The 27,500-nt window shown below is 40.4% G+C and overlaps 2 protein-coding genes and 1 long non-coding RNA gene across 13 annotated transcripts in view; 1 reads left to right on the top strand and 2 right to left on the bottom strand.

Annotated features, from left to right (window-relative positions):
- LOC147026079 (neurofibromin-like) overlaps positions 1 to 3,987 on the bottom strand; it is a 16,905-nt gene extending 12,918 nt beyond the window's left edge. Inside the window, exons 1-2 of one of the 3 annotated variants that reach the window (XM_085881113.1) lie at positions 3,539 to 3,987; positions 584 to 727 (exon numbers count right to left, since the gene is read on the bottom strand). In XM_085881113.1, the coding sequence (XP_085737239.1) occupies positions 584 to 721 (138 nt within the window). In that variant the 5' untranslated portion in view covers positions 722 to 727; positions 3,539 to 3,987. The remainder of the gene's footprint in view (positions 1 to 583; positions 728 to 3,538) is intronic. The other 2 variants (XM_085881112.1, XM_085881110.1) reach the window with 2 other exon arrangements.
- The window catches only part of LOC147026073 (uncharacterized), a 390,674-nt gene that overhangs the window by 94,245 nt on the left and 268,929 nt on the right, over positions 1 to 27,500 (bottom strand). The gene's annotated exons all lie outside the window — the stretch shown is intronic.
- NF1 (neurofibromin 1) overlaps positions 1 to 27,500 on the top strand; it is a 244,393-nt gene that overhangs the window by 84,428 nt on the left and 132,465 nt on the right. The window lies entirely within an intron of this gene.

Raw genomic sequence — 27,500 nt, 5'->3', positions numbered from 1 at the left:
TATATCGTTCTTGGCCCTATCTCTCAGTATTGAAGAATCACTAAAACATTTCAGATCTGGTTCCCGATCTTCAACAAAATCAAATCAATTCAATTCATCCTTGTTACCAACACAACCTGTCCACAAAATTTCATCCGAATCCGTCCATAACTTTTTCAGATATCCTGCTCACAGACAGAGACAGACAGACAAATAGACAGGAGTAAAAACATAACCTCCGTACACCTCCGGTGGCAGAGGTAACCAAAACGCTCTGATGGTTGGAGGCATCCGTAATCGATAAGTTCATGAAATATAAAAGCGAAGCGAGTCAACAATGGACAAAAGAACATCGTGAAAGATATTTCAATCTGGTAACCGAGCATCACGAGTTATGCACTCAATGGGAATGCTAAAAAGGGCGACCATTTTTAAAATGCCTTTTAAAAAAAATCTTCCAATTTAATCTTCACCAGGAATGTATTCGATTTCCCAAGAGAACAAGAAAAAGCAACAACACTCAATCGCATCACTCCAAGCGAAGCAAAGTCGTGAGGACTCACACTGGAACACACCATTCATCTCACGCAACGAGAGTCCTTACTGCATGGTTGACGGTTTTGAGGATGGTCGTGAGGCCGCTCGCCACCAGGCTGAACTTGTGCTGCGAAATGATGACCAAACACTCTTTGCTGTGTTCTAGCCCCACCTTGCTATGCCCACTCACCTGCCCAGTTCGCATAGGCAACTGTAAAAGGGAGAAAGTAAATAAATCGATAACTCAATAAATGGATAAATCAAACACAGGGATGTTGGGGGTTGGGTTCGGAAGTAACACTTTGGTGAAAAAAAAGGAAAATAAATAAATACACAGAGGGGATGTTGCATTAACTTTGCACAAAAACTCACACACAGACCCAGTTCAGGTGATCTTCACAGGAGTGGGGGGAAAAAAAACAAAAACACCCAAAAACATTCAAATGTCAATGAAATGGAAAGAAGAGAAGAAGAAATCCAGCAATGAGCAACAGTCCTGATACCTTCCAACAAAGGCCCAAGGGTCATGTGCAGAGTAACCACAACCCACGTAAGCGGCAACCATGCCTCTTTCGTGCAGTAACCACAACTGATGTGCATGGTAACCACCACAATCCATGAATGCATCAACCCCGGTCAGCGGCATGCACGCAAGCCCTGGCCAATGGTGCACAGGTGCACAAACATCAGCCAATGGAGACCGCATGTGCACACCGTACCCAGGCAGGTGCGTGACCGTGCACACATACCCGCCGGAAGCGCTGCGAACGCGGGTCGCGGCGAGGTGTGTGGCAACCATGGGTTGTGGTGCATGCGGTACATAGCAAGGCACACAAAGCGCCCGTAGGTCAGCGCAAGGCACACACGCGCAATGCTTCCGCAGCAAAGCACCCACACACCACTCCTGCAGCGTGGCGCCCACATATTGCAATGAGCATGTGCACAATGCCCATGGGAAACGGCCCTCGAGGGTCACGGCGCATGCAGGCCATGGTGATGTGCACAGCACCCATGGGACGTGGAGAAGGGCACACGCTCGACGCCCGTAAGATGGTGGATGCAGGTCACGGCAGATGCGAGACATGGCTCAGCGCACAAGGAGCGCATGACGCCACAGTGTCGTGTGGCACGTACGCGGCGCCAGAAGGTCGTGGCGGCACATGCGCACGGCGCCAGAGTGTCACACCGGAGCACGCGTGCGGCGCCAGAGGGTCGCACCGGAGCACGCGTGCGGCGCTAAAGGGTCGCACCGGAGCACACGCATGGCGCTAAAGGGTCGCACCAACGCATGCACGCGGCGCCAGAGGGTCGCACCGGAGCACGCGTGCGGCGCCAGAGGGTCGCACCGGAGCACACGCGCGGCGCCAAAGGGTCGCACCAACGCATGCACACGGCGCCAGAGGGTCACACCGGAGCACACGTGCAGCGCCAGAGGGTCGCACCGGCGCACGCGCGCGGCGCCAGAGGGTCGCGGTGGCGCCAGAAGGTCGTGGCGGCACACGCGCGTGGCGCCAGAGGGTTGCACTGGAGCACGTGTGCGGCGCCAGAGGGTCGCACCGGAGCACACGCGCGGCGCCAAAGGGTCACACCAACGCATGCGCACGGCGCCAGAGGGTCGCACTGGTGCACGCGCACAGCGCCAGAGGGTCGCACCGGCGCACGCGTGCGGCGCCAGAGGGTCGCGGTGGCGCACGCGTAAGGCGCCAGGGGATCGCATAGGAGCACGCGCACGGTGCCAGAGGGTCGCGGCAGCGCACACGCTCGGCGCCAGGGGGTCGCGGCAGCGCACACGCTCGGCGCCAGGGGGTCGCGGCAGCGCACACGCTCGGCGCCAGGGGGTCGCATGGGAGCACGCACGCAGCGCCATGGGGTCGCACCAGTGCACACGTGCGGCGCCAAGGGGTGGCGGCGCATGCTCAAGGCACCAGGGAGTCGTGGCGGCACGCGGCACCAGGGGGTTGCGGTGGCGCACACGGCGTCAGGGGGTCGCGGCGGCGCCAAGGGGTCGCGGCGGTGCCAGTGTGTCGCGGCGGTGCCAGAGGATCGCAGCGACGCATGCACTTGGCGCCAGGGGGTCGCGGCGGCGCCAAGCGGTCGAGGCGGTGCCAGGAGGTCGCGGCGGCGCATGCACTTGGCGTCAGGGGGTTGCGGCACCGGGGGGGGGTCGCGGCAGCGCGCGGCACCAGGGGGTCGTGACGGGGCACACGGCATCAGGGGGTCGCGGCGATGCATGCGCGTGGTGTCAGGGGGTCGCGGCGGTGCCAAGGGGTCGCAGCGGTGCCAGGGGGTCGCGGTGGCACCAAGGGGTCGCGGTGGTGCCAGAGGGTCGCAGCGGCGCATGCACTTGGCGTCAGGGGGTCGCGGAGGCGCCAAGGGGTCGCGGCGGTGCCAGGAGGTCGCGGCGGCGCATGCACTTGGCGTCAGGGGGTTGCGGCACCTGGCGGCGCACGGCACCAGGGGGTCGTGGCGGGGCACACAGCGTCAGGGGGTCGCGGCGGTGCACGCGCGTGGTGTCAGGGGGTCGCGGCGGTGCCAGGGGTCGCAGCGGCGCATGCACTTGGCGTCAGGGGGTCGCGGTGGCGCCAAGGGGTCGCGGCGGTGCCAGAGGGTCGCGGCGGTGCCAGAGGGTCGCAGCGGCGCGTGCACTTGGCGTCAGGGGGTCGCAGCGGCGCCAAGGGGTCGCGGCGGCGCACACGGCGTCAGGGGGTCGCGGCGGTGCACGCGCGTGGTGTCAGGGGGTCGCGGCGGCGCCAGGGGGGTCTCGGCGGCGCACACGGCGTCAGGGGGTCGCGGCGGCGCTCGAGGGTCATGAGCCTGCGGGTGCCGGCGCAGCACCTCTCACAACGTCAGGATCTCACTACTCCTGTTGCTTCCTATCTTCCCACAGATTTGCTCCATCCACCATCACGACACTCCCAATTGCAAGCAATCAAAGACAAATGTGCAAAGATCTGTGTGAAGAGTTTAAGAAAGAGCATCAGGATGCAAAAATAGATAAAAGAGAGGAGGGATCATAACGGGCCTTCGGCGCAGACCTGCTCGTCAAAGCGTTGTATCACAGCATTTACCCACTCCACAGGCTTGTGAGCGGCCATCACGACAGTCTTCGTTTGTCTTCCTCTGTGGCCCAACCTTTCGCTCTTTCCCTTTTTACCTCTCCTCCTCCTCCTCCTCCTCCTCCTCCTCCTCCTTCTCTCCCTCTCCCTCTCCCTCTCCCTCTCCCTCTCCCTCTCCCTCACCCTCTCCCTCTCCCTCTCTCTTGCCGTCACACACTACCTTCCTCGCTCTTTTCTCTCAGCCATCTTCCTTTCTGAGAGAAACTCAACTGTTTCATTTTACTTCACAATATTTCGTCATTTCTTCCGAGCCCATAAGAAGTCTCCAAGCATGCAAACGAAAACGGTATGGATGAAAATTGTTTGGAAATTAAAGCGAAAGAGAGAGGAAAATGACGTCATTCCGCCTACGTGTTTCAGACGTCGTGGGCGTGTTTAATATGTTTCGGAGGCGCGTTTTGTGCCATCGTGGGCGTGTTTTGCGTGCTCGAAGATGTGTTCCTCCCTTAGTGGGCGTGTTTTCGTGCAATCGTGGGCGTGTTTCCCTTAAATCGTGGGCGTGTCTTTCGACGCAAGGAGGCAGGTTCATCGCGTGGTGGGCGTGGTTTCAGACGATCCGTGGGCGTGGTTTAAGACGATCCGTGGGCGTGTTTCCCTTAAATCGTGGGCGTGTCTTTCGACGCAAGGAGGCAGGTTCATCGTGTGGTGGGCGTGGTTTCACACGATCCGTGGGCGTGTTTTGTACGACAAAAGCGTGTTGCACAGTAGCTTGTTTTACCAATACAAGCCCTTGATATATCCAAGTTGAACTCTTCTTTGCTCTCTCACTCATATTTTTCCTTTTCTCAATTTTCCACTGTTAGTGCGTTCGTAATAAATGGACAGGTTCTTTCTTATTGCCCTAAAGTCAGATGAAGAAAGATTTGAGTGTTGTAAAATTTTCTCCGTCCGTTTACGAAACTAGTACGTGCCCGTAAAAAAATATAAAAAAATTAATTAATTAATTAATAAATATTCAAACCGCGAGCAAGAAACAACAACCACACAGGCCGTTTCTTCGCTCTCGCGTGCCCGTACGTGCGTTGCCCGGAGGTTCGCATATCGCAGTTACCATTATTCGCAATTTAGTTTTAATGGCCAATTATTCAATTAGCGCCAACGTATTTTGCCTTTTGGCAATGTCGTCGCAAGGAAAAACAAAAAGAGAAGAGAAGAGAGGAAAAAAAATTACTTCCTGGTTCGGAGCACACCAGCACTCTGATGTTACCGAAATTTATGCACCGTCTAATATGAAAACGATCATAACTTGGGGCATTGTGTTTATCTATAAATGCGCATAAGAAATCGAGAATTTATTAGAATACACGAAGTCATCACTCTCCGGAAGTCCGTACGTTGTAACCTGTAATGGGGAACGTGACTGACCTTCCCTTCCCCCATCGGCCACGCCCACGCAACGTGTCTTGTCATTGGTTGGTAAATAAATGGCCATAACTTGGGAACCACTTGTCCGATTAATATCAAACCTTGAAAAGGCACATCCTCAGGTCCCCAGAAATATACCTGGCAAGTTTCAATGAGATCGCACTGGTGGTTGGCAAGAAACAGCGGTCACAGACACACAGACACACACACAGTGCTGGAATTATAGATAGATAATGAAAACAAAGCGGGACACCACGGTCACCAAGACTAAACACCGAATGCCTCCCTCCAGGAACCAAGAAAAGCTGAATGATCCAGATGGACACCTGGTCGTCACTGAAAAGCAGGTCCGTCTCACGGGGAGGAGGTGGATGATGAAGAAACCCTCCTCAAAATCGGACTCAATGAGCCATATATTTAGTAGGTGTTCACAAAAATTTGCAGTTTTCCCAGACAGTGGGTTTGTTTGAGTTTGTTGTGTACTTTTCATCGGTGCCAACTTGTTAGTACGTTTACATCATGAACTTTGTTCCATTTCCTTGTCCAACCAATGGCAGTAGTGTAGGCGTGGTTTACTCATCTGCTTTCCAACCAATCATTTTTCCCCACACTACTATCGAGTTCTTGAACCTCCCTCTCGTGGGACGGACATTGGGGAAGGTTTAAACGGAAGAGTGACCGCTTTCCTGTCTGGCAGTTCACATTTTACACCTTCGTGGAAATAACTCACAGACTTGAGTTTCACTGGAGTTAAACAAAAGTTCACTGGAGTTAAACAAAAGTTCACTGGAGTTCACTGGAGTAAAACCGCATTCGCAGCTCCATGTTCAACGACGCATTTCCTCTCGACTCACAGAGCTTCGTATCACGTGACACGTCGTGACTCTATCTTCAGTGGGTTTTCATTCCTTTCAACCGTGGGACTACGATAATCGCACCCTTTTTAGTGAGCAGCTTATTCCTACGTGCATTGCCCATTGATGACACCCGAGTCACTGAGTGGATCATATTATTTTGTGGACACGACGCCTGATTCGCCCACAAGTGATGCACCGTTTCTTGCTTCTTATTGAACTTGTGACCTGTATTCACCCGCACTCAAGCTTAAAGGCTTATGGGACACCGCTCAGACTGGACAAAGTCATCAACCACCTTTAGCGGTGAGTAGAAGTCGACAACTCCATTTTCTCTATTGGTGACCCCGACGTGATTACTTGTTGTCATGTCTGTCAAAGTTACGTGCAACGATGACGTCCACCAAGGTGCATCTGCTAAGCTACCCACTGTCACCAGTAGGAGCCGTTAGTTTTAAACTCCCTCCCTTCTGGTCCACCGATCCCACTTTGTGGTTTGCGCAAGTTGAAGTGCAGTTTCTGACCAGTCATGTCACCACCGAGAATACACGCTTCACCTCTATGTTGTTTGGTCTCTCCAGCCACAAATAGCGCAAGATGTGAGGGATCTCCAAATTGCTCCTCCAGCCTCGGAACGTTATGCCAAACTCAAGGCTGAGCTCATCAGGCCCACTTCAGCTGCAGAGTAAAATCGAGCAATTGTTGAGATCGAGCAATTGGTGGACCTCGCCGACAAGATCAGAGAAGTCTCTTCTCCTTTGTCCTCCACGACGCATATCGGAGCCATTTTAAAACCTCAACAGCAACTTGCAACTCAACCAGACCAAGTCCGCACCTTGGCCACCCAGGTTGAGAACTTTACCAGACAGGTACAAGCTCTCATGACACAAATACAGGAGGAAAGGGAGAGGAGGAGAAGCATAGGGTGTGGTCTATCTAGAAATCGATCAAGAGGACACAATCCCAGCTCAAGCGCTCACCAACACGCTGAACCCATGTGCTAGTACCATTGGAAGCTTGGATTAAAGATTCACAAATGCATCACTCCATGCTCATACCAGTCCTGTCCTTTGGAGGAGGAAACTCCAACGCTAGTGACTAGCGGTAACAAGTCAGTCTGGCAGTGACACATCTCGTCCCCTTTTCTACATAACCGACGAGGGAACAGGTACCAGGTTTTTTTGGTTTTTTTTTTGTATACCTTGGTCGAGGCTCGTATGAGAGCTAACACACAACTCACAGCAAGGAGGCATGAGACAAGAGGGGCGGGAGTGGAAGGGACAAAACAATGGGGAACAGACACATTAGGTGAACTGTGGAAGGGAGAGGGATGGGGATGGGACGGGGAACATGGCGAAGAGAAGATGGACATTTCAGGGACTTTCAGGAAGGAAAGCAGGAGAAATGAAGGAAGTGGGCTTGGGTGGATTATCGGGGGTAGAAAAGATCGAGGATTTGGATGGGGGAAGATAAGAGGTGGTGGAGAACAGCTGTTTTGAAAGCCTGAAGGGAAGAATGTGAAAGAATAGAGTGAGGAAGTTTATTCCAAAGGCGGGAAAAAAGAGGAATGAAAGAGTGAAGATGAGCAGTGATTCGTGATTTTGGTAGTTTTACCAGAAGGGGGTTGTTGGCGGACCTTGAGCGCCCTGTGGAAATGTGGTGGGGACAAATCGCAGAGAGAGCAGGGGGGGCAAGGCTGGAGAGGAGTCGGTAAAAGAGAGAAAGACCACCGACCAACCTGCGGTGATTGAGTGAGAGGCCCAAAGACTCAGCTTCATTGCAGGAGATGCCGATGATCTTAAATTTAGTGGATACTGGTGCTGAAGTATTTTACCATCTTTTCACAAAAGCAAAGGCCAGCCTACATCAATCCAGCTGGAGGCAATGAATTACTCACCCATCAACACATATGGGGGGGGGGGGGGGGAGAGATCTTTAGCGCTGGATCTTGGACTGTGGCGAGTATTTCGATGGGTATTCATAGTTGCTCTGTTGCCAAAACCCATCATCAGGGCTGATTTTCTTTGCCGGTTTGGCCTTCCAGTGGATGTCAAACATAACAAGCTCAATGACACCATGACTAGCCTTACTGTTACTGTGTGGGGAATCATCAACCATACACCCTCCACGAGCCCCATGTTAGTGAAAGCTACAACTCCTTCACATCATGATACCCTCCTTCGTGAACACCCAGATATTGCTCATCTAGTACACAGGGATAGTGAGATCAAGTACTCAACCACTCACCACATAGTAACTCGTGGACCTCCAGTTGCAGCACGACCACGGCGTCTCGATGGAGATCGTCTGAAAATCGCCAAGTCAGAGTTTGAGCAGATGCTTGAACTCGGCATCATACGACAATCTGACAGCAACTGGTCTTCCTCCTTGCATATGCTACCGAAGAAATCACCGGGTGACTGGCAGCCCTATGGTAACTACTGTGCACTTAACGAACGCACCGTTCCTGATCGCTATCCAATTTCCCATTTGCAGGATTTTTCATCCTCCCTCGAAGGTGAATGTGTTTTCCTCAAGATAGACCTCATTACAACATATCACCAAATACCAGTGGAGCCGACTGACATACACAAAACAGACATCACAACACCTTTTGGTCTCGCGTTGTGTAATATTGTGCAGACGTTTTGCAGGTTGATCAATGATGTCATCTGTCGTCTCCCTTTCGTCTACACTTACCTTGATGATCTGCAGGTAGCAAGCGCCACAGAGGAAGAACACGAGACACACCTCCGATTACTTTTCGAGCACCTTGCTAAGTATGGAATTGTCATCAATCCCAGCAACTAGCTTGGGGTGCTGTCACTCACCTTCCTCGGCCACGTTGCACCCAAACATAGTATCTATCCACTGGAGGAGAAAGTCAAGACCATACAAGCCTCTCCTGCACCCACATCACTGTGCAAGTTGAGGGAGTTTCTTGGCCTTATGAAATTTTTTACAGGCGTTTCATCCCTCACAGTGCAGACGTATTGTTGTGGGGCCAGGTATCGGTGGCGAGCACGACCGCTAGAGGGAGCAGTAGAGTCGGCTCCACCGAACACTGCGGAATTTAGGTCGTGACCCTCGGATAAGTCCGAAAGGCATGGGTCCCTTGCAGGACCATGAATTGCCAATAATTCGAGCGAGTGGAGTAGGGTCAATTGCCAAACTTCAATATATCTAATTACCCACGCGGCAAAGCTACCAGGGAATTCACACCCTCGACAGACCTCGAGCGGGACGAGTCGTTACCGTGTGAGTAGGGTAAGAATACTGGTTCTGGCTCACTTTTCCCCATGTAAATGAATGGGGGATTTTCAGCCATGAAATTTTTCTTTTTTTTCCCCTAAAAAAATAAATCCCCTTTTTAGCCCAAGGTATATTTATTTGTCTCCCCTTTTAACCTGGAGCCTGGTGTTGGCTTAGTGGTTAGGGTGGCGGCTTGGGATCCCAGGGTCCTGAGTTCAAATCCCGTTGGGTGCTGAATTAACACCAGGGGGTTGACTCAGCCTGCCATTCTTCCGAGGTCGGCGAAATGAGTGCCAGTGTACTGGTCCCGGTGTATGCCCCGGTTAGAATAGGTGTACCATATCCCTGTGTGTCGTAAGAGGCGACCAGGGTTGGTGTCAGGAAGGGCATCCGGCCATAAAACATTGCCTCAAGAAAAAGCCAAACCCCTGCACAGCAGGGAAAAATGGCTGTAAAAATGGCCATTTTTTTATTTCCCCTTTTAACCTAGGGGCTCTCTATTCAAATAGCCCATACAACAAGATAAAGATTTGTTAAAGGTGATTCGAAAGAAATATCTGAAACGCCTAAGCCCCGGGACACTCTTTATCAAATAACCAATGCATATTGTTTAGCTCACTCATTGAACCTATAAACATTTGTTCATTCTCAAATTCCTTCAATAGTTTAATTTTCTTTGCACAATAATCCCCATCTAAAATATTGAAAAACAAAACATTTGAATCTTTATATTTTTTAAGATACCCCTTTTGTGCCATTACGAAATGATAAACTTCTCTTAATGATCTCATCTGACCACCTCCTGAGTTGCATATCATTTTGATATTGTAGTAAATTATTTTTCCATTGTTCAATTGATAACCATCAAATTTTTCAGTCCATTCAAACATATTTATTATTTTCTTTACATCCTCTAACTTATTGGTTTTTAAATTGATTCGCATATTTGTTTTATTTACCTTTGTTTTAGATATTTTTTCAATAAGACTTATTTGATATTTTTCACATTCATTATGTTTTCCATTTATATACCAAGACTGAGATTTTCTCCACTCTTTAGTTTGACTAATACTTGGTTCGACCATTTATATATTGTGAAAAACGCGGCGGAAGCCCTTAAAAACCCTAACCCATCTTCCCATCGTTAAAACTTGTGTCCATATGGAACACAATCTATTCTATTCACTCTATCATACAATACCCATATGGAACACAATCTATTTTATATACTCTATCATACAATATCCATATGGAACACAATCTATTCCATTATCTAAAATAAATCTCTTATCATCAAAGGCTCCTAATGCCTTTTTATTTACTTCTTCACTATATATCTTATGTTTATAACTTCTTATTGTATTCATTTTCCTATATTCTTCTTTCTTATTCATCAAACAATTATAATAATTTCTAAAAGTTATTGATTTCTTTATTACATATTTCTTTATTCCCTTTAACCTTTTATCAATCTGATCACCATACTTATAAGCATATGCCTTTGCTCTCAATCCAATAAACTCACTCATTACTTTTCCACCCAACTCATCCTTAAACTTGCCAATAACCTTTTCATTCTTTTTTGAAAATAACTCACTCTTCTTACTAAAATTACTTGTATCATATACTCCAATGTTTTTCTTCATATCCTTATAAACATCGTCAGTTTTTAGATCTAGAATAAAACTATCGGTGTCCATATACAACAATGAAGCATTTTCACCATACTCTTTCTTTAAATCATTATACAAATAATCATACATCAATATCTTTGATAAATCAAGAACTGCTGTTCCAATATAAATTGGTTTATCCATGACAATACTTTCCTTTTTCATATGAATAGCAGAAAAGTTCTCTGAAAAAACCTCTTCTCTCTCAAAACTTGGTTTATTTATCAATCTAGAAGCTTCTTTCCAAGATGTTGCAAATCTAATGTTTTGCCTGTTTCTAACATTCTCCATTGTCTTTCCAAAGACAGCATTATTCATCAATTTATAGAATTCCCCTTCAAATTTTACTTTTGTATTTGTTCTCATATCTGTATTGAATTTAATATACTTTTTCATCCAAGGACTTTAGCTAAAATTCATAGAGTTTTAAAATTTAAACACTCTCAACCCAGCAGATAAATATTGTCTCAAGTTCCTTTGATGCAAAACATATCCCTCTTTATCATAGAATGTTGTTAATAACTTTTCTGTTGATTTGCCTTTAATATTAAAACTTTTATGATAATCACTGAACCATTCTTTCTTTGGGGTTTCTTTCTCACATGCAAAAGGAAGGTCTTTATGCTTATTATGAAGATCACTCGGGTACTTCAAATCAACTTCAAAATAATAACCTTCTTCTTTGTCATTCAATTTCTCTTGAGAAGAAATAACAATATTCATCAAAGCCTTTTCATAATCCTTTTCTTCCACCCACTCTAATTTACCATAAGGCAGAGATTGAGACATTGCCCATCCATACAAATTATTAGCATCAAAGTACATCAAATAATTACTATCTTTTTCACTCTCATAATTTGGAAGATATTTATTATTTGCTTTAGCATATCTTTTTGAACATACTTGTGATATTCCACCTCTCTTAGACTTCTCAATCATCAAAAGCATATCTACATCACTGACTAAATCTATATCTTGTTTTGTCATTTTCAACATTGCACTCCAAGCTAAACCAGGAGCTGTGAAATAGTGGGCAGGATCTAATCCATAACAATTTTTATTATGACAGAGTGATCTAAAAGCTTCAAACACATCAGCTAACAATAAAACATCTGTTTTTAGATACAAATCATGATATTCTCCAAGGTTCTTTATCTTAAATATTTTCCAAATTTCTTGTGCGTGTTTATATTCCTTATCACTTATCTCTTCTTCATAAAGGTTATTATAGAAACTTTCTTTTGAAGGAAGTTGTGTTTCTTTAAATCTCATAAATGAATCCATATAACCATAAGGATAAATTCCCTTACTTGTAAGAATTTTCTCTTTACTTTGAATTTCATTCCTTGTTTCAATTTCCTCTCTAGTTAGAATTCCCTCTTTAATCAGAATTTCATCTATAATCAGAATTTCCTCTTTAGTTAGAATTTCATTCTTTGTTCGAATTTTGTGTATAATTAGAATTTCATCTTCAGTAAGAATTTCTTCATTCATTTCCCCATTAATTAGAATTTCCTCTTTACTTTGAATTCTCTCTTTAATCTGAATTTCCTCTTTAGTTAGAATTTCCTCTTTTGGAAAGAATGAATTAAGATTTGGAAAAGAGCCCGTGGAGCTTAGATTTGATGCGAGGTTGGCTAGTGGCGTTCCCATAAACTTGTAAGAATCAAGAAACCTTATACGAGTTATAGGTTTTGTGAATATCATTTTTGTAAATGAAATATACTTTTGACTTGTGTTTGTTATGGCAGAAATATTCCCTGGTGTTTTTGAAAGTTCATTTATAAATAGATGTGTATCATAGTTGGCGCTGTTGTGAAGAAAGACTGGAATAAAAGAAGGTAATTTATAATTAAGATTACAACAGGAATGAGCGGGACCTCTATATTTACCAGTAAGATGACAATGATCCCTAACTTTAGACTCCTCAATTTCCTCCTCACAAATATGACAGATATTGTTCTTTCTAAATTCTAATTTTTCTTCTATGGTTAATTTCATCGGTTCATTTGTTTCTTTCATTAATTTAGTTAGTCTTATACAATCCTTTTCTAATCGTTTTACAAACTCTTGTGAAGCATTTTTTCCACTATACTGTTCAAGTTTATTATACTTTTCTCCAACAGATGATTTGATATAATAACAGAAACCACAAGGAATATGTTTTTGATATTTATTTGTATATGGTTCTTTTGGATTAGGAGAAGCAGTATTTATCTTTTAAGGATACACTCAAAATCAGCGTATATCACAAATGGGTGCATGATAGATTTATTATAATCTTCAAAAGAAATCTTTTCACCAGGTTTAGGCATTGTAATTACAGCTGATTTATGATTACTACAATATTTTGAATGTTGTTCTAATCGTTCTTTTGTATGAAATGAATTAAGACATCGCTTACAAGGATATATTTTGTTTGCTGTTCTGAATACCTGAGAAGAGATTAATCTTGATAAATTATTGATGTATGTGTAATGTGAATTCTTTCCAACACTAAAATATAAAAGATCAATGTGTGTTTCTTCATTTTTATAGTTGTTTGAAATTTTTAATATTTGAACTTTGTTTGTATCCGTTAATCCATATACATTAATAGAAAGATTATTCTTTTTCTCAAATTTAGGAATATCTGTTAGTGGCATTGGGAAATTAAAATCTTTAATGTCCAAGGTATTCTCATATTTCATATATTGTTTTACTCTTTCTGAATTACATTTTGGTGGATGTAAGTGAGCAAGAACAGACCAGAGAAAACATTTATTATCATTATTCTTAATATTAACAACTGCCTTCTTTCGTTTTATTTCTTTTGGTAATTCAATATAAGAAGAAGCTTTAAGAGGGTTTGATTTTAGAATGTGTATATCTAAAAAGATGATTTTTTTAATATTGAATCCACTTCCTACCACTGTATTATCAACATCCTCCTCTTGTCTTGATAGTTCTTCATAAACCCCACTATTCAAAAAATCTTGAAATGATGTTATAAAATGAAGATCTGTCCTCATATAAGGAGTTTGTTCTTCATCTTGTCTTTTCATATTCATTTTCACTCCCATATAAAACTTTAAAGTTTTCATTTCTTTTAATGTCTTTTTAATAAATTTTTCAACATCAGGTTTCACCATTTCAATTGATTCAACTATTGATGATGGACCGGGTTCTCCAAATTGAAAAATCCTGATTTTTATATGCCCTTTAAATGCCCCATCAGTGTTTTCAATATAATAGTCTCCCTTTACTTTAAACTCATTTTTCTTGTGTTTTTGTGATTGAAGATGCCTATTATAACTACTCTTCAAAACATCCTTTGAGCAGGTATCACAATGTTTTCTTTCCAACTCAAGAGGGGATATTTTGTGAAATAGATTAAATGTGTGTTTGTTGGTTCGGAGGTGTTTTCTATAATGTTTATATTCGTGATTACAAACATCGCAGTATGTTGTATTCACCATATTTATATAATAAAACTTTGCTTAAACTAAAATTTTCTTGATGAAAATTTCGTTTATTTTACAGGTGAATCTGTGCTTAAACTAAAATTTTCTTGATGAAAATTTCGTTTATTTTACAGGTGAATCTGTGCTTAAACTAAAATTTTCTTGATGAAAATTTCGTTTATTTTACAGGTGAATCTGTGCTTAAACTAAAATTTTCTTGATGAAAATTTTGTTTATTTTACAGGTGAATCTGTGCTTAAAACCATTTTATCCTCCAACTTTTTCACTTAATAAATACAATGTTTCAAGACACAAAAGACAAGTTTCAATCAATCTCTTCATTTGTTAAAGATGCTGAGAAATATGTCAAGGATGTAAAATTGAACAAAGATAAATATAACAACTATTGGATAAAAACAATTATGGTGGATATGATGAGTTCTTCAATTTACTTCAGTGGAAGGGCTTTTAGTATACCTGGAAGAACATCAATTAAGGTATCTCTAACAAAAGTTTCTCCTCTCCTTCTGGCAATATATTCAAAACTAGAAAAAGCAATGAAACAAGAAAAGGTATCAAAAAATAAAAACCTTATGGATGAAGCTTTAGAAAGAAAAGATAAGACCATCTGTAATATGCAAGGAGAAATTTGTATTTTTTTCAACAACCCTAAAGATATAAATCCTGATGAAATAAAGGATGTTAATATATCAGGTGAAATGACATTTCGTTCAATTGTAGTTAAGGATCATTTTAAAATTACCTTTAATATAAAAAATGTAGCAGTTGAATCTGTTAATGAAAAAATGTATATCGATATCGATGGTAATGTTTTTTCTACTAATTAAATGAGCCAATATTCAACTGAAGATTTTGAAGATTATGAGAGTGATTATGATACCGAGAGTTTGCATTCAAACGATAGTTATGGCACCGAGAGTTTGTGTTCAAATGATAGTTATGAAAGTATAGATGATTCTGAAAGTATCGAAGATGAATTTCAGTTTAAGTAAAGTTTTACTTTATAAATATGAATAGTTTATTCGATTTTGAGCCTCTTGAATTCCATGATTCTCCATATGACAAATTTGAGAATTGTCCTGCGTGTGAAAGACGGGGATTAAACACAGAGTCAAAAGCCTATAAACAATGTATATTCTGTGATTATCTTCTAATTAATGATAATCAAAAATATAAAAAGGAAAATAATTCTTTTAGATTTACACCAAAAATGAATTACTTTACAAGATTGATTCGAGAAATGAATGTAAAGTACGAGGGTGAGAACACACCTTTCCTTACAAGGGAAGAAACTGAACGTATTAGAGAAATGTTCAAAGGATTGTTGTTATATCTTATTCATGGATGTGATTTTCAGGGAAATATCAACACAAGATATTGCATAAATAAAATAATGGATTATCTTGAAATTAAACCTGAACTTAGGATAAAATATAGAATTTCGAAAAAAGCCAAGAATAAATTAAATAACCTGTTTTCCAAATATATAAATGAATGATTTTTTACCTATTTGGGAAAATAAGATAAAATTTGACAACCATAAAAATCTCCCAAATTCATTAAGATGCCTCATAGTTGGTTCAAGTGGATGTGGAAAAACCTGCTTACTTTTAAAGATGCTCCTCACTCCCAACTTTTTAGATTATGATAATTTAATAATTTTCACAAAGTCGAGTTTTCAACCAGAGTATCAACTACTCTCACAAGGTTTTAATGCTGGTCTTCAAAAAGAAGATATAATCGGTTTATTTAAACTTCAAAAAAACCTAAATGATTTTAACATTGAAGATATAATACAACTATTTTGTGATACACAGAGATGTAAAAAGAAATCAAAACCGATAACTTGTATTCTGAGTGATAATACGGATGATATACCGTCTCCCCAAGATTTGGATAAATCCAAAAAGAACCTCGTTATCTTTGATGATTGTGTTAATGAGAGAAACCAAACGGTAATGGACAGCTACTACACAAGAGGGAGACATTCTTCTTGTAATTGTATTTATCTTAGTCAATCGTACTTTCAGCTTCCTCGTCGTTCCATCAGAAACAATGCTAATACTTTTATTTTATTCAAGTTAAATTCAATAGATATAAACAATTTTTGGAGAGACAATTGTTCTACATTATGTAGTAAAAAGGAATTTGGGGATTACATGAAACACACGACTGAAAAATATAAATATATTGTTGTGAAACAAGATGAGATATTAAATGATATTTTTCAATAAATAAATGGATGCGAAAGAAAGAGCAAGAAGATTTAGGGAACATCAAGAGTTGGTTTCAAAAGTTGTAAAACAGCAGGAAGACATAAAGAAGAAACGCAGACAGAAACTAACGGGCGAAGAAGCATTTGAAAGAAAACAAGAGAAATTTTTTAAACCACTTTTAAAAACTTCCCAAGGAAAAATGAAAGATGTTTCCACAGTTCCCACGGTAGAATATACTCCTAAAAAACTTCAAATGTTAAAAGATTTCAGTCAAATGACGGAGGAAGAATTAGAGCATTTAGGAGAATTAGAATATGATGATGAAGGTTTATTTCAACAACTGGAAGAGATTAATCGACCCCCTGATTATATTGTGAATGCTCTTCAAAACAATGAATATTCAGCGGATTCAAAAACCAAAGCAGGACTCATTCCAACAGAACAATCAGCAATATTTCATCTTGTTCAAGAAAAGGTATTGATATTTAATGATGAATTAAGGTTCTTGGGTTCTGCTCAACCCCCTGTTAAACTAACTCCAAGATTAATGTTTCTTCTCACAAAAGATGGAAGACAAGGTTCAACTGTGAGGGATGAATCAAAGTATATTGATAAACCATTGGATATGGAAAATAATGATGATAGAGTATATATTGATCTGCTGAACACTCTAAATTATAAGGTTATTCTTTCTGGTAAAAGTAGGAAGAATGAGAAGGAGAAACACATTATTCAGGCTTTAAGTATCCTTGGTTCAGGTGTTAGTTTTCTTCCAAATGACCCATCGCAATTAGTTAATAGACTGTTATTGTTGTTAGGCAGTAAGAAGGCTGGAAATAACAATTGTTTTAATGAAGCATCAGCCATTTTAGACCAGTTGATGAACATGAAAATAATTAATAAATATCAATATAAAGACATTTTATCTCATATTAAATAAGATGAGAAGCACAATCCTTAGTTTCAATTTCACAACAAGCGACCACACATCTTCATTCCCATACCCACTACAACTTGACACAACAAAAGAATATGAGGCATCTTTATTGTCCATGGAAACTTATAATACCTTATTTAATATAACCGAGAAAAATGACAAGTTTAGTTATAATCCAGGAAGTGGATACAAAACGATAACAGTCTCACCCGGAGCATATGAGATTTCTCAAATATCTTCCGAAATTGCTCGTCTTATGAAAGAACAGGGTGATGAACCAAAAAATATTGTTATAAACATTCAAAAACATACTTCAAAATCAACGATTAAAGTTAAAAATAACTACAAGGTTGATTTCACAATTGATAATTCATTTAGAGAGTTATTGGGTTTCTCCTCAAAAAAGATTGAAACTAATGGGACGTTTTACAGTGATAATGTCATTCAAATATCCTCAGGAATAAATTCAGTGTTAATTCACTGTGATTTGATTGATGGTGCTTATAATGATGGGAAAAAAACAAATACAATATTTTCATTCAGCGCATACTCAACCCCAATTGGTTATAAATTCAATATGGAACCCAAAAATTTGGTTTATCTACCTGTGTCAGGAAAAACCATACACAGAGTAAATTTTAGGATAACCGACCAAGATAATCGTGTGATTTCTTTTAATGGAGAAGTTATATCTATCAGAATTCACCTACGTGAAGTTTTCCAATAAATAAATACGATGGTTATTGTGAGGAAACACGAGTTGGGAAAATATAAAATAATTACAGGGGATGGGATGTTCCTTTCCCCATACTACAAGGGTGAAGGTATGTATCTTGGTAGAGGATACTATAAACCTAAGAGACAAAGGGGTGTTGGGCATCAATTTAGAGGAGATGGGATAATTGATACTCTCATGGGTATTGGTTCAACTATTCTTAAACATAAAGATCGAATTGGTTCAACTGCTTCTGCTGTGGGAAATGTAGCAGGTGCTGTAAAGAGTATAAAAGATGCCCAGAAGGAATCTCATAAATTACAAGCAATAAAAGAAATTAAGAAAGGCAAAACTCAGTTGTCCCCCCAAGAACGACAGAAAATAATTCAAATACTTGGATCAGGGTTTCAAAAGTTTTAACATCTTTTTTTCCTAAATAAATACAAGTATGGAAGCAATTGATAGTATCTATGATTTGGATGATACTATTATTATCTCAAACACCACTAAAAAGAAGATTACTTCAAGGTAAATGCAATAACTGGAACAGACTGGAATACGAATGGTACAAAAAGTTTTGAAATAAATAATCAACAAACCTATTTGAATCTCTCCGAAAGTTTCTTGTTGTGTAAATTTAAATTCACTAAGGCTGGGAATAACACAAACGCTACACTTGTAAATGATTTCTTCTGGAAAATGTTTGATAATGTGCGTTTGTATATTGGAACACAAGAAGTTGAAGCGGTTGATTATGTCTCTGCTGTATCTGAAATGATGAAATTTACACTCTATACATTCAGTGATAGAATGGGAAAGGGGTCTGTCGAAGGTTTTATTCCTGATATGTCAACGGGAACAAACACAGACCCTGGATATATTCAAAGGAAAGGAATGTATAATGATGATACAAAAGCAGAAAATAGTTTTACTGTGGCAGTTCCTCTTAAAGGTATATTTGGATTTTGTGATCATGATAAAGTTCTGTATGGCCTTAAAATTAGATTTCAACTACAAAGGAATGATAATGAAAATCGATTGCTTTTTGGTGTTGGTAATGCTTTTGGTGATCAGAATAAATTTGTAATTGAGGAGATGAGTTGGTATATCAGTGAATATACTCCTAATCTTAAAACAGAAGAGATGTTGAATCGAAGACTTAACTCAAAGAAACCACTCAGTGTATCATACCTCAAAAGAAGATGTCAACACGTTAAACTCAATCAAACTACTTACACGTGGAATTTGGGTGTTCTGGAAGGAAAGCCACGATATCTGTGGATGATTTTTAAAAAGCCAGATGGTGATACTGCGACTGATAAGAATAATGCATTGAGTGATAATGCTAAGGTGAAACAACTTCGCGTTTCTCTAGATGGAACATTTTACCCACGAGATAGATTGGAAATTAATTGGGAAAAAATGATTTTGCTGAAGCATACAAGTCTTACCAAAAGGTGTGTGAAAGTAATGGAAATAAAGAACCTATTTTGGATATGACAGCATTTAAAAGTTTGTATACAATCTATGCGTTTGACCTGAGCGCTCAAAAGGAAACTATAAAGTCTAATCGAGTGGATACTTCCCTATACATTGAAAGAGGAGAGAGTGAAGAAGTTGATACATATTGTTTGCTTTTGGAAGAAACAGAATTGCAGATTAATACAGATAATGGTGTGATGATTAGTCTCACATAATTTTTTGTTAAATAAATGAGTGGCAAAGTACCAACTGGGGTATATGTTAATCAAATCAATCTTCATAAACTATCATCTTGTGTTCAAAATCAAAAGCCTTGTACGATTAACGTTAATACAATTCAGAGAAAAGGAGCAGTAAGAATTGATGTTTTTCTCACAAGAGAACAGGTTAAAATCTTGAATGACACTGGCTCACTTAAAATTAAAATGACAAAACCAATGTTGAAAAAATATTCAATAAGAGAGACGAGTGGAGGATTTCTCCCATTTCTAATTCCTTTATTTGCTGGTTTAAGTGCGGTTGGAGCATTGACGGGTGGTATTTCAACAGCGGTGAAAACTGCCAACGAAAGGAAGGCTCAACTCCAGGCTCAAAAAGAATTGGAAAGACATAACAAAGAGTTGGAGAAACAAATTAGTGGAAGTGGTGTAATTGTCGATTTTGCTGAAAAACTTGAAGGTCTGCCTGATAAAGCGAGATTGCTAGTTGGAGATATGCTTTCTTCTATAGCACAAGCAGGTGTAAAATTAACGAAAAGAGGTAATGGATTATATCTTTCTAATAAATAAATGAGCATTGATGAGTGGTTGAAAGAATTTGGAAAGAATACAACATCAAATTTACAACTTGTCAAATATTGTAAGAAATTAAAAATTCATAATGTGGTTATTTGTATGAGAGATGAATTAACAAATGTGCCGAAACATACAAAGAATATTATTATGAACTTAGAAGATAATAATGGGAACGGTTCTCATTGGGTTTGTATTTTTAATAGTCAAGACAAATATTATTTTGATAGTTTTGGTCTTCCACCACCTGTTGAAGTCATAAAATTCTTACAGAATGGTGTTTATCAAACATTTCAAGTCCAAGAATTAAATTCCAAGTGTTGTGGCCAATTATGCCTATATGTGTTATTTCAACTCAACAAAAATAAAAAATTTTATGATATTATTTTTAATCTAATATAAATGACTTATGTTGGTAAAGATGGTTCTATCTTTGGTGTATCTCAAGAACTGGATATTGATTTATCAAATTATTACACAAAGGCACAGGCTGAACGACATAAATATAATATAACCAAAAATATTAACATGAAAAATGCTTATAAATTAAAAAATTATCCAAGCCCGACTGACGCGAATGACTTGGTGAGATTAAGCGATTTATCACAATATATATCCTTAAATAAAACAGCCGTGTATTCCAAAGACACAGAAGTGTTGATATTATCTCCAGGTCATACAGAATTCACAGTTCGAATTAAAATAAATTTTTATAAAGAAGGGCGTATCGTTTGTATGAGAATAGAACAATGGGGGTATGATATGAATGATTTAGGGTATAATTGGTCATTTAAAATTAACCTCGAAGACCTGGAACAATTAAATCAGTCTCGTAAGGAAGAATATTATCCACTTGGTATCGAGAATGAGTTTTGTGGGGCCACGATTAGTAAACAACAAATAAAAGAATTTAATAAGGGTAAATATAATAATGGTTTTGCCCTTGTTTATCTCATGAAAACAGAAAAAACAGGATTATATATAATAAGTAAGGAAATACAAAATGATTTAACTATGGGAAGATGGGGAGGTGTTTCGTGCCATAATATTATTCTAACATATATTTCTAATACATAAATGACAGCAAGAAGGCTTCAAGAAAATTATCATTTCTGTGTCCAAGCATACCTTCAAGAAAAGGGTATTCGGTATTTTAATAAATATGTTCTACAACATAAGAATGAGGTATTTTCAATAAAAGATTGGCATTATGCTGATGTTGATAAACCGACAACTTTAGATTTAATTAGAATGTTAAATAATGAAAATATTATAAAGTTAAGAAAAGGTAAGGCTCTTTTAGAAATTCAAAAGAAATTTTATTGGTTTCCTGTTGTAAAAAAAATTATTTTGGATACAGGAATAACAAGAAATCCTGATGAATATATGTATAATATTCTATGGGGTGTAAGCGATTCAAGGATAGTAAGGGATGAGGAAGGAGTTGAAGAAGAGAGGGAAGAGGAGGAAAAGGAGAAGAGGGAGAAGAAAGAGAAGGAGGAAAAAGAGAAGAGAGAGAAGGAGGAGAGGGAGAAGAGAGAGAGGGAGGAAAGAGAGAAGAGAGAGGGAGGAGAGAGAGAAGAGAGAGAGGGAGGAGAGGGAGAAGAAAGAGAAGGAGAGGGAGGAGAGGGAGAAGAAAGAGAAGGAGGAGAGGGAGGAAAGAGCGAGACAAAATAAATATCAAAATATGGAAACCAGTGAGATTAAAAAAAGATTAAGGGTATTACAGAAAATAACTCAACCCACCGAGGAGGAAAAGAAAGAATTGACAAGTCTATTTGCAATACTTTCGACAAGACTATTAGCATCGACAAGATATGGATTTTAATTCAAGTTTTTCATTTTTTTTTTTCTTAAATAAATGGAGGAGAGAGTGAAGGCATTTCTAAGGATTCTTTATGTTTTAAAAATCAAGATTCAAATGTGCATGTTGGAAACTAAAAAGGTTTTTGCACTCTGCAGGAATTTTTCTCATAAATAAATGAGTTATTGTCTCAAATGTAAAAAGAAAACTAATACTAAAAATATTTCATATATTAAAAGTAAAAATAACAGGGTTATACAAAAAGGTATATGTTCGGTGTGTGGTTCAAAAAAATCAATTTATCTCCCAACACAAACTAGGAGGAGATATCCAAAAGTTTTTATCAGGAAGTAAATTTACAACTACTGGAATACCAGGGAATTACATCTTCCAGGGTATTCTTTCTGTGGCCCAGGCACAAACTTGGATAAAAGATTAGATGAGGCAGACAATCCTAAATCCTGGAGTAAGCCTATCAATAGAGTTGATGAAGTGTGCATGAGACACGATATTGATTATGGGAATACCACAACGTTGCAAGAAAAGCATGAAGCCGATAGAGAAATGTTGTATAATTTGTCTCTGATACAAAATCCAACCTTGAGAGAAAAAGTTGATCGGTTCATTGTGAAGAAGATGATCAGTGCTAAATTGAAACTTGGACTTGGAAATTCAAAAAACTTATAGGCTCTAATGATGCCATTAAGACTGAAGAGCAATTAGCTGATGAATTACATAAACCAATATTCACAAAGTTTCAGAGAAGGAAAGTTTATTCCAAGGAAGTAGATTATATCTGGTCTGCTGATTTGATTGAACTCAATAATGATAAGGGGTACAAGTATGCTTTAACCGTTATTGATTTGAGGAGTAGATATGCGTGGGTTGTACCATTAAAAAACAAAACAGGTAATACTCTTATGTTAGCCTTCCAAAAGATATTTAATAAAAGTAAGAGAAAACCTAAAAAATTGTGGACTGATGAGGGTAGGGAGTTTTATAACAAGACATTTATGAATTTTCTAAAAAATAACAGTATTACATTATACAGTACCTTTAATGAAGGGAAGGCAGTTGTTGTTGAACGTTTTAATCGTACCTTAAAAGAGAGACTATATAAAAAATTCACACAACTCGGTTCACAACAATGGTCATCTTTTATTCAGGATATTGTGGATAAGTATAATGACACGATTCACACGGCAACAAATATGAAACCATCAGAAACATTTACAAAATTAAAATATGAAAAAGAGATTAATGTCAGAAAACCTAAGTTCAAAATTGGTGATATCGTAAGAATATATAGGTGGAAATCTCATTTTGAAAAAGGTTATACGAAAAGATGGACCAACGAGCTTTTTAAAATTGTTGATGTAATAGATACGGTTCCTTGGACTTATAAGATATATGATTTGGAAGGGGAAGAGATTTTAGGTTCATTTTATTCACAGGAATTACAAAAGACAAAGATAAATTGAAATTTTTTGACTCCGCCCTTTTTGGCTCCACCCACACAAGCCCCCGCCCACACAAGCCCCGCCCACACAAACCCCACACAAACCCCACCACACACCCCCACAAGCTCCAATAAATTGAAATTTTTGACTCCGCCCCTTTTTGACTCCGCCCACACACGCCCCTCCCACCGAAGCCCCGCCCACACAAACCCCACACAAACCCCACACAAGCTCCACACAAAAACTCCACACAAGCTCCACACACACAAACCCCACACAAGCTCCACCCATATTCATCATATTCACATAATTAGTGATTAGTTAATTAGTTCCCCACACACACAACATGTTTATTTAATTAAAAAATTATCCACCCATCCACACAAGCTCCACTCATCCACCCATCCCCCCATCTCTCCACCCATCCATTTATCCACACAAACCTCATCCACATAAGCCTCATCCACATTCACCCCTCCCACACAAGCTCCACCCACATAAACCCCTGCCCATATAAACCCTGCCCACATAAACCCCTCCCACATAAGCCCTGCCTACACAAGCTCCACACAAAAACTCCACACACATAAACCCCTCCCACACAAGCTCCACCCACATAAACCCCCGCCCACACAAGCCCCACCCACACAAGCGCCACCCACACACACACCCCGCCCACACAAGCCCCTCCCACACACACCCCACCCACACAAGCCCCCACCGAAGCCCCGCCCACACAAGCCCCACCCCCTCATCCCCCTGTGCGCCCCCACCTTTGACCCACCACCTCCCTCATCCCACCCCCACCCTTCCCCACACACACACATGGGGAGGGGAGGGATGGGATGAGGGGGTGATGGGTCATTGGGGAGCGCACCTACCCCCCTCCCCCCAACCCCCCCCCCCCCTTTACATCTCTTTTATTCTTTTCTTGTAATTCAGAATCAAGTAATTGTAAACAAAACAAATATAATTTATTAATATTGAAAATATTAAATATTCATTTGCGAGAATGTACAATCTTTCCCAGCAATCTTCTTCAGATGCCTTGTGATTTCGAAACTCAGACACCATATTCTGTTTTGAAACAAAAAGTGGATAATAATTAGGTTCTATAAAGATAATTACATGGTAATATGAATAAGCCTCGTTGACCACTGAATTAACACACCAGGAGCCTGTCATCCTTTCAAGGTCAATAAAATGAATTCCAGTGTACTGACAAAACCACGTCCAAACTAATGATGCAACCAACATAAGGCGACATTCTAAAGAGAGAGTGATATTAATAATAATTCAGAAATATTTACCTCCAGAAAATCATGTGTTGTACGAGTGATATTAATAATAATTCAGAAATATTTACCTCCAGAAAATCATGTGTTGTACAAGATTGCTTCAACAGCTGATGTTGTGCGATAGTGCTGAAAAAAAAAATAATAAGTCAAGGGTATAGATGAAGAGACAGACAGGGAAAGCAACACACACACACACACACGCACACACACACACATACACACACACACGTGCCTCACCATTGGTTTAATTCATTCGAGATCAGAGACCAGTCATTATAAATCATTGGCCTCTTCAATAAGAGCAGAGAGAGGTAGGTAGAAAGACAGACAGAGAGAGAGGCACACACACGTGTCTCACCATTGGTTTAATTCCTTCGAGATGAGAGGACGTGATAAGACTTCATGCCACTCATTGTAAATGTCTTTCAATTCTCTTCTAAAATCATTGATCTCTTCAATAAGAGTATTAATTTCATGAACCACGTCGTGATATGTAAACTCAATTTCTTCCAATGCCCTGTCAGGGAAAAAATATATATATATATATCAGAATTATCATGATTTAATTAACAATCATTTGCTTCATCGTTCAAAGAGAAAAGCATACACAAACTTACCAACTCTGTAGTGGGCTGTTGGCTTCATCGGAAGAAATATCGTCCATGCCTCAGTTGTAAAAATGAAAATCCCGTCTGGCAGAAACTTTGTCTGGCGAACCGCTTATAAAGCAACGATGAGGAGATTGCTTAATCATTGGGTGTAGGCACAGGAAATGACAAGCTTCTCTTAATGATCTCATCTGGCCACCGCCCGAGTTGCAAATCATTTTTGGACATAAACCACGCCATAAAAGTTTTGATTCAAATGTTTTCAGTTCGTGTTCTGAGATAAAATATAAACACGAGACCTTGTCTCACAGAATAGTTCCTATTTTTTCACAGCATGACAGTCCAAAACCACTTCCTCATTCACACAGCACGGCCGTGTCAAAAAACACTTCCTCATTTTCACGGCATGAACTGAAAACATTTGAAACAAAACTTTTTTTCTGGCATGGTTTATGTACAAAAATGATTTGCAACTCGGGCGGTGGCCAGATGAGATCATTAAGAGAAGTTTATCATTTCGTAATGGCACAAAAGGGGTATCTTAAAAAATATAAAGATTCAAATGTTTTGTTTTTCAATATTTTAGATGGGGATTATTGTGCAAAGAAAATTAAACTATTGAAGGAATTTGAGAATGAACAAATGTTTATAGGTTCAATGAGTGAGCTAAACAATATGCATTGGTTATTTGATAAAGAGTGTCCCGGGGCTTAGGCGTTTCAGATATTTCTTTCGAATCACCTTTAACAAATCTTTATCTTGTTGTATGGGCTATTTGAATAGAGAGCCCCTAGGTTAAAAGGGAAATAAAAAAAATGGCCATTTTTACAGCCATTTTCCCTGCTGTGCAGGGGTTTGGCTTTTTCTTGAGGCAATGTTTTATGGCCGGATGCCCTTCCTGACACCAACCCTGGTCGCCTCTTACGACACACAGGGATATGGTACACCTATTCTAACCGGGGCATACACCGGGACCAGTACACTGGCACTCATTTCGCCGACCTCGGAAGGATGGCAGGCTGAGTCAACCCCCTGGTGTTAATTCAGCAGCCAACGGGATTTGAACTCAGGACCCTGGGATCCCAAGCCGCCACCCTAACCACTAAGCCAACACCAGGCTCCAGGTTAAAAGGGGAGACAAATAAATATACCTTGGGCTAAAAAGGGGATTTATTTTTTTCGGGGAAAAAAAAGAAAAATTTCATGGCTGAAAATCCCCCATTCATTTACATGGGGAAAAGTGAGCCAGAACCAGTATTCTTACCCTACTCGTGTGTAACCCAAGCGGAGGTTACCAAGGCCAGTCTGTCCAAATGAACAATTTACTGCCTCGCTATTTCTCAACACACACTGTGCCAAGCCAATGAAAGAAACACAGAAACGAGCTGGAACATTTAACAAAAGGGGTATTTATTTATAATGGGGCAGAGGAACATGCAAGAAGGCAGAGTTAACCGAATAAAAGGAAATGTACAATGAAAAGAAAACACTTAAACAGCTCTACTTAACAGACGGGGCCCACGGACACACACACACACACACACACACACACACACACACACACACACACACACACACACACACACACACAAAAGAAATGGACCCGTGGGTCTTTATTGATACCCCCAGCTCGGAGGAAAGGTGAGCTGGAGGTAAGAGACTGGCTTGGACCTTCCCGCTTCGTGCGCTTCTCGACGATCGGGCCCGGCGAGACTCAAACCCGCAACACGATGCCGCTCCAAGCACCAGGTACCGAGGATAGCGTCGGACGCTGGCACGCTCCTCTGGCAAAAACCGGCGATGATTCACGGCAGGGAGACCCTCTCAGCCTCAACCAACGAACCCTCCGACTCTCTCACTGGGTCGTCCCACACTCGATTATATCTTTCTCTTCACAGGTGGGAGGGATCCGTCTCGTGTCATTCCCCTCATTGGACAGGCGTGTCGGG

This window comes from Eptatretus burgeri, chromosome 5 (assembly GCF_056783735.1).
Source record: "Eptatretus burgeri isolate ZD-2024b chromosome 5, Ebu_testis_v1, whole genome shotgun sequence".
Taxonomy (NCBI): domain Eukaryota; kingdom Metazoa; phylum Chordata; class Myxini; order Myxiniformes; family Myxinidae; genus Eptatretus; species Eptatretus burgeri.
Note: the sequence above shows the minus strand (reverse complement) of the source record. Positions and strands in the feature narration are given on the sequence as shown.